Source organism: Montipora foliosa, chromosome 3 (genome assembly GCF_036669935.1).
Source record: "Montipora foliosa isolate CH-2021 chromosome 3, ASM3666993v2, whole genome shotgun sequence".
Classification (NCBI taxonomy): Eukaryota; Metazoa; Cnidaria; class Anthozoa; order Scleractinia; family Acroporidae; genus Montipora; species Montipora foliosa.
Genome location: NC_090871.1, coordinates 67,240,710 through 67,251,823, shown reverse-complemented (window position 1 = coordinate 67,251,823; position 11,114 = coordinate 67,240,710). Strand labels below are relative to the sequence as shown.

Below are 11,114 nucleotides of genomic sequence, written 5' to 3'. Positions count from 1 at the left end.
AACGTGAAAATTTTCTAATTGCTTGATTTTGCAACCCATAGACGGAAAGAAAATCAAGCTACAAATATGGGACATAACAGGACAAGAAAGGTGAGTTCAATTGATATATGACAAGCTTGAATTGCTTGTATTGACGGAAAGAGCTGTTTGTCTTTGAGAGTACGCTTCCACTTGAGGAATAGTTCAAGCATTGCCAACGAAAAAGGAAATTTTTTAGGAAGGACGAGTTTTCATATCATGTCCAAGCATAGTCTACTAACTATGGTCCAAGCGACCGAAAGTTGCTGTAGCCCGTTTTGGACAGTTCGAATTTAATTACTGCATTCTCAGTCTACATGTTTTAGTTTGCTACGATGATCACCAGCAATAAACAGTCCTGAGATTTTGCTTATTCGGAACTTAAGAATCCACCCGCGAGAAAAATTGTTTTTTGTACCACCACCGTCTTGACGGCTTTCACCAAAAGATGACATTTGCTTTTAACAACTGTACTGATTAATTGGCACTTTACGCATCTTTAATTCTGAAACGAATCCAGCCCCTCTAATTTATTTCGATTGTTTAAAAATTCTTCCATTGCTTGAGTTTAAAATTATACTGTATTGGTTGAGGTCACACTAAGCAGTTTACTAAGGTAAAAACCCTTAACTATGGTATAAAAAAGGTAAGCAAAGTTTACTATGGTAAAACGCATAAGCTGACTTTTACATTTCCCAGACGTTTCCTTGTCACAAGAGTGCTACTCAAATGTCGAGTTGATGACAGACAGGAATTTTCGAGTTCCGTCGCGTGAGTCTTAACACAACAACTTAATATATTTCGTGACGGCGCCATGGATCGTGAAGGTGTTGTAGCTTCGATTGTGGCTCTATTGTTTCTTATCGTTGCAATCCGTAAAGCTCAGAGATTTAGATTTCTGGCTCTTTACCTTGTTTTTGAAAGGAGGCAATTTGATCTCACCAATGCTCTTCTCACGACCAGAATTAAGAGATTACAAAAGCGAAGAAGAAGGAGAGGAGCTTTAGCAAGACGGAGGAGAGTGGCGGGGGTATATCCGAGACCACAAGGATGGTTTGAAGAAATGTATGAAAATCCCGTCATGTTTTCGTTATTCGTTAAAAGATTATGAGGGAAGGAGATAGAAAGCGCATGTATATAGAGGGCACACGCAAATTCAGCAAAGTCACGAAATGCTTCTCAAAATCATGACAAGATGACACCTAAATAAACAAAGTTTAGATAAACACTAGATAAACCATGCTTTTTCAGATGGTTTTACCATAGTAAACTTTGCTTTCATCCGACCGCCGTTGCTAACGCAACAGACTAGAATTGCGTTTACCATGGTAAAGTGAGAAAAGCCGGTCACATTGAAAAACCCATTTACCATGGTAAACTTTCGTTTACTATGGTAAAAAAAGCTCAAGTGTGACCTCAACCATTGTCACGTTACTGTTTGCGGAAACTCTTCAAGTAGATCCTGCAAGAGATATCAGCAAACAACGTGATCCCTGCTTTCAATTATTGCATTGATTGGACCTCTAGCATGATGCTGGGTTGCTAGCTAAGACTTTGTCGCACTTAATTTGTTAATCATTTGTTATTGGCACTTTTACTTTAGATACTTTTGAGATTGGAACTTTCTCGCGAGATGTTTTGTACGAAAACATTTAAGGTGTAGCCTCCCACGCAAACGTTCTTAGGGGTTCGTCACGCGTTCCTACCCCACAGGAATGATTGCGTGACGAATCCGTAAGAACGTTTGCGTGGGAGGCTATGTAAGGTGTCGATTGTTTTGGAATATCGAAGAGCTCAGTAGTCAGAAATTTCAGCCGTCTCTTCCGTAACCCTAGGGGGCTCGCCCCATGGGCTTTTTTTTAGAATGAGACAGCTGAAATTTCAGACTAAGGGCTCAGGAGTGGGCTGAGGAAGGCTCAAGTATTTCAATACGTCGTGAATCATTATCTATTTTCGCTTTTTGAACCGAATCTGGGAACATCGGTTAACATGATCCCCGTGAAATCATTTGAAAATAAGGAGCAATTAAGATTGATAAAAACAATATTTTTCACTTTTTCTGACACTTTAGTTCCCAGGCCATGACGATCAGTTACTACCATGACACCCATGGCTTCCTCCTTTTGTATGACGTCACTGATGAAGCATCTTTCCAACATGTCATCGATTGGCTCGGTATTATCGAGAGTAATGCGAATGAAAAAGGCTTTCGGAAACTCCTGCTTGCAAATCAATGTAACTTAGAAAAGACGAGACAAGTTAGTAAAGAGCGAGGGGAAAAGCTCGCCCGAGAGCACGACATGAGATACGTAGAAAACGTGAATCTTGAAACGGCTATCAAGCATTTAACGGAAGACATTTTGGACAAGAACTACCGGGAACCATTGACGGAAGGGTCAGAACTATTATCAGACTTTAAATGATCAATTTCATTAACTGGAAAGTAAGATGAAGACCTATTCTCCCTCAGAAAATGTTTCAACTTTCCAAAAGTACAATTAGAGAGAGAAATTGGGAAGCGTGTTTCTGGCCTGGTCCAGGTTTCTCGTTTTAAACATTTCAAGCAAATTGTAGCAGAAGAAACTTCTTTTAACACTCTAAAATATCAACAGTAGAGTCTAAAAAAAACGCACAGAATCGAGGATACATTTGTGCTAAAAGCAGATAATTAAAGTAAAGTTGTTGTAGAGGAAAATCCCAGGATAGACTGCAGTCTACCGCCCGCTTACGCGAGGCGTGAAGCTGTCGAATGTTGTGAGTAAAACTGTGAGGTCGGCCGGAGGCTCTCTCGTGCCTAGACTGATATTTATCGCCGATTTGCTTTCAACTGATCAACACGATCAATAATCTAGTATTAAATTATAAAAGGTTCATTTTGAAAGTTAAAGCAAATATTTCCAACCTTTCAGTGTTGAGATTAGTATCTGTGTGTACGCATGTCTTGCAGCCCTTTTCCCAGAAAAGCCAAATCACTTTAAGACCCGATGCATAGACCCACGTCAGGAGCCCATCTGGAGCGTGCAACTTCCATACAGCGTCTGTGAAACGGTCTTTTCACAAGAAGGTTTATATTTAGACTAGCCCTTCCCGCGAATTAGGTCAAAAAACAAAGGCAATTCCGGTTCGGTGACCCTATGACGTCAGCTTAATTTCTTGTAATTGGTCATCGGGCTCCTGTGGGAGTCTCATTCGCGGGAAATTCAATCTAAAAATAAATCGGTCTGTGAAAACGTCTTTACACGAACACAGCAGAGCCTACAACATAGAGTTGTACACGAACACAGCAGAACACAGAACACACGAACACAGCTGAGCCTACAACATAGAGTTGTACGCGAACACAGCAGAACACAGAACACACGAACGCAGCAGAGCCCACAACATAGAGCTGTACACGAACACAGCAGAGCCTACAACATAGAGTTGTAGGCTCCGGGTCATTGGTTCCTGCCCACGTTTAAATTGGCACCCGTTTTATACGTATGAGAATTACACTTACAGCCCATTATCAGGATGAAAGTTTTCATCCTTTTTAGATTACTTATCCAGCTAAGAAAAATAAGCTTGTATACAATTCAATACTACGATTTGGGCTACTTTTATGTTCTCTTACTTCAAAAATTAAACTTCGTTCCCAAGCCTCGAAACTGAATGAGGGGCCCTGGCGTCGACCGATAGTACAGCCTCGTTCCCGGGACCTCTCCCATCGCTTAGGGCCCAAAGCAAAGTGAGAATAAAGAAAGAAAAGTCATGAATAACCACTGAATTACTAACTTACCGGTACATATATAACCGCCATATTCAAGACCGATTTCCACACTCCTGGAGCCAGTTGCTGGAAAGCCGATTTGAGCTAATTCAGAGTTAATTGTAACTGAAAACCTTCAAGTTGCTATTGCAGTCAACTTGGATTGCCTCAGTCATATTGGTTTTCAAAAATAGGCACAATAATTGGCAGTACGCTCCGAGACAAAATAAGCCAACTCGTACAAACTGCGGTGTACTTAACTTCGGATCCAAAGAAGACATCTCTAATTGGTAATTAGAGCCGAATTGCTGCTGTTAAGGAATGGAACGATCTCCCCAAGGAACTGCGCGCCTGTAAAACGCTAGGACTTTTTAAAATAAGAACTTTTAAATTTTTAATAGAATTAGACAAGACGCAACACATATGTAGTGTATAAGTCTTCTTTTATATTGTAATTAATCTTAACTTGTATCGACGATTGAATTTGTATTTTTAGTATATTTTTTATGTACTGATCTCCGGTTTATACCAGCGCTTTTATTATGTTAAAATCGCTGATCGGATTTTTTTCAGTTTAAATAAAGCATTTATTATTATTTATTAATTGGACACCAGAGCAATTTCATGCAAACACATCACGCATCCTCTCTATTGATCAAAGTTCTAAGCGTAAGACTTGTGACATCGTCTGACGTCTCTGGTAGGGCGAAGCAGAAAGTATTTGTGAGTTTCTTTTTCTCACCGAAAGGAACCGAGAAAAGGGCTGGCCTGAAAGTCCTGAACAGTTGTAATCTTTCACTCCGGTTTAGGAGCACTTCGAAGAAAGGGCTAATGAAATGATTGCTCCTGTCATCCCGTTGTCTCACAATCACCATCGAAATATTGCGTTATGAAAGGGTCCAAAAAAAACAAATAAAAAATTCATTAATGGGAGAGCAACATTAGACTCACGAACACTTCGAGCTTTCTTTGTTTTTCCTTTTTGAAATCGTCCCCTGGACATTTTATTTTCCGATTTGAAATCGATAGATCCTGTGACCGCAGGATGTTCTCGTATCTCCTTTTCTCTCCTCTGTTCTCGAATTTCCTTGTAACTCTACCGAATTGGAGTTGGATTTCACTGAGCAACCAAATCTTCTCGGCTTGTGATATTCACGTAAATATGCTTTTGTCATGCTGTCAAAATTTGATCAAAGGTCTTGGAATGAACCAAAAACCCCACAGACGTATCATTGTCACGACATGGCGAAACAGTTCGACTTTCTATTCAAACTACTTCTTATTGGTGATAGTGGTGTTGGCAAGACAAGCATAATATACCGATTTGTGGAAAATAAATTCGAATCTTCATTTATTACGACTATTGGTATAGATTTCAAAATCAGGACAGTGGAGCTTGGTAAGAATTCTTTTATTCTATACAAGAGTTCATAAATCTAAGGTGGTGAAGCGTTGATAAAACTGCATCTCGGCAAATGTTTAATACAATTAACTTGTTTGAATTTTAGCTCTCTCGCTCTTTTGCTCCCCCCTCACACGAAGCACCAATATTTAAATTTTGAATTATGAGAGAACTGTGTGGCAATATTAAGATCGGTATGAACGTGTTTTGCTTCTTCGTTGAACTAACACGCGAGAGTCAACTGGCTCACGCGCGGGAACAGATTACACCATGATGACGCCTGTTTCCGGTTCTTGTGACACTGTGTAGTACAAGAACAGACTGTTTCAGGGCTGCAAAGCCATTAGCCGATGGCATAAATATTGCGGCTAAACTAAAGTAAATAACGCTAACCAGCGTTAGGGAGCAACTAGGAAAGCTATGGACTGTTAGTCAAGCTGATGAAGGCTGGAACTCATTGAAGCGAAGACGTCAGATCATCATCCTGTGAGCTTTCAAGTCGACGGTTTCGTCTCTATTTTTTTAAATGTATTTATCCACTTTATTCTTTTTGAATTTTCGCGCCTGTTACAGATTTTAGACTTTGTAAATAATCCTAATTGTCAGAAAAGTGAGAACCTTTACGCTATCGTGTCAAATGTGTCAATTAAATGGCACCCACCACACAAGGGAACACGAACATTTCACAAAGTTTGCCTTAGTTTAGTTGATTATTTGATTATCTACCAAGCAATCGGTCGTTAGACCGAAAAAAAAACCCACAAACACATCACGGGAATTACAAGGTTTACATGGAAATTCAATTCAATTCTTTATTCACACTATACAAATAATACAAAGCATTTACACACAATTTATATTATAAATAATAAAAAAAAGAGAAGAACAATAATATTAGGCCATAATATAGGCAGTTAATAGGTGTGCGGTATCCAAAGGAGCAGAGCTTTCCAGGATTTAGGGGAATATGGTTGGTATGTGCGCGTGAGTATGTGTTCATTGGAGGGGTTGGTTAACTGATTTTGTAAAAAAAAATGAGGTGCGCAAAAGGAAAGTGAAAAATCTCTGGCCAGATCTTAATTCGCTGCCATTGAACACGCACAATTTCACCGAAAAGGTAAGATGAAAAACTGAATAACTACAGAATTAACTACGAATGAGTTAAGTTGTAGTGCTTATTATCTCAAGAAATCTATCTGAGTGTCAGCCTTAGGTTTGACATAGGCCCCGGCACACGACGAAAGAGAAGAATCCGGCCGTGACCAACGATCTACGGCTACTCTTCTGATTGAAGGTTTAATCCTCACCTTGTTCCAATAATTTTTCTCTTTTCATGGGTGGGCCCGTTAGCACTCTAAGACTGACGCTCGAGTGGATTTCCTGGGATTTCTAGTACTCAAACTTAGGTATCCCTTGGATTAGCTAATTCTATCGTCATCCAATGCTAAGCGGCCAAGTTACCCAATAAATCAATCGATTATGTCAGTCAATCAATATGCGCTGCGCATTTACAGCGTAGATGTCTATTATTGCTTTACAGAGGGAAAGAAAATCAAGCTCCAAATCTGGGACACTGCTGGACAAAACAGGTATTGATTACAAATGAATTAGAGACAGGGGAATAACTCCCGATTGCGGGTCTTTCCCCGCATGATGAATTGTTAGCCGGCAAAGTAGTTTGGTGGTTGGCATTGATCAGAACTTGTTTTTTCCTTTTTTTTTTCTCTTCGATCGAGGAAAGAGGGAGATGGAATTTAAACACCTGAAGCTCGGCTATCAACAAAAAATATCAAGAATAGGTCCTCCTATAGCTGCTTTTTTCCAGGACGCAACGTGTTGTCCACTTAATCCTCCATAAGAAGGGTGCGTGGCCTTCCTAGAAAATAACAATAAATCAGCCTTTTTGCGGTGACCAGATTACAGCATGAAAGTGACGACAAATCTTAACCGATTACTTCCCGCCACAATATTTTCTTCGCAAACTGGCACTTTCTATACACTCAACTCTCTTTCCATCCATATAGTGCAAATGGCGTAGGAAGAAATTCAAACTGAACGAAGCTTTTCAAAAGTGATTACCAGTACATTGATGCATAAGAGGCACAGAAAGGGAAGATGGAAAATGAAAACCCAGCAAGGATTGTTGGTAGGGGTGTCCCTTCCAGCTAGTTCACAAGAAGTTGCTCTAAATCAATAACGAAGAGAGAATCTGTTCATTCATGGCCTTCTTTCTTTAGGAGGGACCTAAAAAAGAGTCTAATCCCTTGTGAAATATAAACCTTTCATTCCAGATTTGACACGATCACCTCTTCGTGTTACCGTGGAGCTCAGGGCATTTTGCTTGTGTATGACGTCACTGATGAAAAATCGTTCAGAAACATTCCAAACTGGATCCGAAAAACCGAGCAACTGGCCAGCCCAGAGGTTCAAAAACTGCTGGTCGCCAACAAATGCGATCTTAACAAGGAAAGGCAGGTGACCAAAGAGAGAGGTGAAATGATGGCGCAGCATCACGATATTCGCTACAAGGAAATGAGCGCTTATTCAAATTGGAATGTGGAAGATACCTTCTCGCTATTGTTGCGAAAAGTGTTCAGACAAACCATCAAAGGGGAAACTGTCAACAGCTTTGCGCAGCAGACTGTTTCTTTATCAGCGGTACACGAGGAGGCGTCGCGCTGCAATGTTCCTTGTTGCACGGAGTAGATAACATTCGAACTTCTACATCAGCAACAGAAGTTTATTTATTGCTTAAGATGTTTTTGATTTTTCTGACACCAAATCTAACGATGACGTATGTCTATTTGTGGGACAAGTTGTTGTAAGTGCGAAAAGCTGGTTTCACAAAGTTTGGAGGGGTACAAAAAGATATTAAAACTTAAGAAAACTTTTGAATAGCTCCCTTTGGTGTTTACTTTATTGCTCAAACTACAATTAAGGTAAGCACTGAGAAAATATCAAACTTGCAACGAGTATTCTGCTGGGAAATAGATCAGAATGAAAACCTCTGGGCCGTTTTCATCTGATGTTACACCAATGAAGCAAGAGCCTGGTTTGAAGTTTAATATTATCAAACGCAGAAGAAGTTACCAGAAAGGAAAAAGGGTGGTCAATTACACCTTTCACCGGAATTCCACTCCAGTCGCTGGTACCTCACTCAGTTGCGCGGGATCAGCCACGGTCGCTTGTGCTTTACACGTGCAGTATTTAATAGATAGTATTTACTACGGCGTTGAGGTTTTTTTATATCCAGGCGCTCGGCTTGGTGACTAACAGTTAGAAAATCATATATTCCATTGGAAAGACTAGTTTTCATACTGAGTATACAACATCTGTTTTAACACCAACATCCAGAACTGCTTGAGTCCAGCCCTATGTTTTCGTTCCCAATCATGGAACTTTCACTTCTCCCTTTCGCTTTCTGTAAAATGTTATTCGCTAAAGTTGTAAATGCGTCTTCAATATGCGCGTTTGACAAAGCGCTAACTTCCACATACGAAATTCCGAGCGTATCAGCCAATGATTGGCCAGCAGCTTGAGTAATTTTGCGTTTTTCTTCAAGATCACACTTGCTTGCTACCAGGATTTTATCCACGTTTCTGTTCGCATTCTCTGCAATTTTACTCATCCATTTCGTCACGCTCTTGAAGGACGCCTCGTTTGTTACATCATAGACAAGCATTATACCCATGGCTCGGCGGTAGCATGCTCCCGTGATGGAGTAGAATCTAGAAAAACAACAGAACTGATTAACTATGCAACAAATTCCAAACGAGACAGGGCTGTTGTAGCTAGGTACAGAAAGACACTCGGAAGGTTCTAAAAATTTCTTGTTATTTTCTTATAATAACTTAATTATTTTTGTTATAACTGCAACAAAAGAATCCTGTTTTGATTGCGAATCCGGCCCTATGGTTGGCACTTCAATAATAGTAGGTGACTTCGACGATATCTTTGCTGTAGTAACGTTTAGTCTCAGTAGGTTCACGCAAGCATTTCCTCGCAGTAACCCTATCCAGCGGTTTTCTCAGTGAATTTTAACCAGGGGTCATGCTGCAGTTCTAAGAAAACCCCTATAACCAAATGGAAGAGAGAACAAGGGCAATTTTTCTCTCACACGGTTTTAGACGACCAGCCTAAAGTATTGTGCAGAAAAAGAACAGTAGTTAGTCATTTATTAACAGACTTGGCGTACGAGTATTGTGCTTCCCCTGTGACTTTTAATAAGATCGTAAGCAGCGAAGTGTGTCATCGTGTTTTTAAATCTCTGCCAAATTTTGAAGACATGTGTAGGTAGCCCCAAGATATTTGTGCACTTCGAGTTTATTACGCGCGAGACTCCTCGTCATTTCATGCCTTTATATTACGCGCGCTGTGATTGGCCCATTTAGACTTACGGCCCACATAATTTAGAAGTGTTTGGCTTGATTCCGAAGATGCAATACCTCGTTTTCTCGGGCATTACTGCAGGTTACGGCTCCTTGTTTTTCCCAATTCTGGCAATAGCAACATTGCGCATGAATTGAACTAAAAAACGCTGACCTCAAGTTAAAACCAGTTAGTAAAATGTCTGTATCCGTTGTTTCATACCTTTCTTGACCAGCAGTATCCCAAATTTGAAGTTTAATCCTTTTACCGTCTGTAAAGAGAATTAAAGACAAAAATCGTTTCGTCGCAAGCATCTAGAACCTTGCAAAAGCTTAATTGTCACATAGAAGTCCTGTTCTCGTTTTGCATTCCAGTGAGTTGATTCCAGTCTCGTGACCGGAAATGTGCACAAAATAACCAAAACGAACACTAGAATTTCGCGCTGATTCCAACGTTCCAACTGAAATAATCGCCAAAGCAATGAACAAAAATTATCTTGGAAAGACAAATTACAAAAAAAAAAGATCTAGTTGCAAGAGATTAAAATAACTTTGCTCTAATAGCATACTGGTTCGAATTCCTACAATGTGTCTGTCGATTCAAAGATTAAAATTTCTGTCGAAAAAACAAAAATTAAATGAAGAATCTATCCTGTAAACACATTTGAAGAATGCAAGTTTACAATGGATTTCAAGATGTCTGTTTATGATTTATGCCAGGCATACCCGCGTTAGATTACTGAGTTGATAAGTTTGCTAGTTTGATAATTTGTTTGCTAGTTTTGATAATTTGATTTACTGATTTGATAGAGTTTGCTAAAGCAGGTTGTCAAAGATAGAGGTACGTGTTCTTCAAGAGAGTTATTTTGCCAAACGAAACGTACGAATAATACCCATTGTGTGAGTGTGAACTTAAACTACGTTCAATTACATCAAATCGATCCTTATTCACTACTGTAGTATTATGCAGGTTTACTCACCGATGTTTACTGTCCTTAATTTGAAGTCTATTCCAATAGTACTGAGGTATGATTGAGAGAATGTATTTTCCACAAATCGGATCAAGATACAAGTTTTCCCTACTCCACTATCTCCAACTAGAAGTATCCTAAAAAGGTAGTCATACTTCTTCGACATCTTGAATCGTCCGTACAAAATGCTGATTGCGTTACTTGTAAGACACCACGTGTTATGGCCCTTCATTCCTCGCGTTCTGACAGTTCATCGTTGAACTGCTTCCAAGAAGATAACGACGGCAATCTAGAATAACGGATCTTGAAAAACTTTTTTACCTTGTGCATGAGCCAGAGACTAAACAGCATTGAAATGCATTATTTCTTTCATGGTCAAATCTAAAGTGTGCGCGTCAACCTTTCTCTTTCTTTATATTCTTTATCCCAAAATTAAATTTTAAACGCAAATAAATTTGTTTGGAATTGACCACAAGGTTAGGTATGTGTGGCATGATCTCAATTAAAGGAGAGTGGATCGTAATTTTCTTTTCCTCGTTGGTTAACCTCTGCCTATTTTCATCGTTTTCCTTTACATAATTTCCGGTTCCGGTTTACGTGTCACGGAA

The 11,114-nt window shown here is 39.6% G+C and overlaps 3 protein-coding genes across 5 annotated transcripts in view; 2 read left to right on the top strand and 1 right to left on the bottom strand.

The window, feature by feature from the left end:
• The window catches only part of LOC137998068 (ras-related protein Rab-13-like), a 3,862-nt gene extending 921 nt beyond the window's left edge, over nucleotides 1-2,941 (top strand). For all 3 annotated transcript variants that reach the window (XM_068844470.1, XM_068844471.1, XM_068844469.1), the window contains 2 exons: nucleotides 42-90; nucleotides 2,090-2,941. In XM_068844470.1, the coding sequence (XP_068700571.1) occupies nucleotides 42-90; nucleotides 2,090-2,441 (401 nt within the window). In that variant the 3' untranslated portion in view covers nucleotides 2,442-2,941. The remainder of the gene's footprint in view (nucleotides 1-41; nucleotides 91-2,089) is intronic.
• Nucleotides 2,942-4,876: 1,935 nt separating this feature from the next.
• Nucleotides 4,877-8,063, top strand: LOC137998066 (ras-related protein Rab-13-like). The gene is made up of 3 exons (XM_068844467.1): nucleotides 4,877-5,165; nucleotides 6,709-6,757; nucleotides 7,460-8,063. Exons 1-3 carry the CDS (start codon nucleotides 4,940-4,942, stop codon nucleotides 7,872-7,874), a joined length of 690 nt encoding a protein of 229 aa, XP_068700568.1. The 5' UTR covers nucleotides 4,877-4,939; the 3' UTR covers nucleotides 7,875-8,063.
• LOC137998067 (ras-related protein Rab-13-like) lies at nucleotides 7,897-10,884 on the bottom strand. The gene is made up of 3 exons (XM_068844468.1): nucleotides 10,516-10,884; nucleotides 9,759-9,807; nucleotides 7,897-8,896 (listed from the first exon to the last, which is right to left on the bottom strand). The coding sequence occupies exons 1-3, from the start codon at nucleotides 10,736-10,738 to the stop codon at nucleotides 8,506-8,508; spliced, it is 663 nt and encodes a 220-aa protein (XP_068700569.1). The 5' UTR covers nucleotides 10,739-10,884; the 3' UTR covers nucleotides 7,897-8,505.
• Nucleotides 10,885-11,114: the final 230 nt, after the last annotated feature.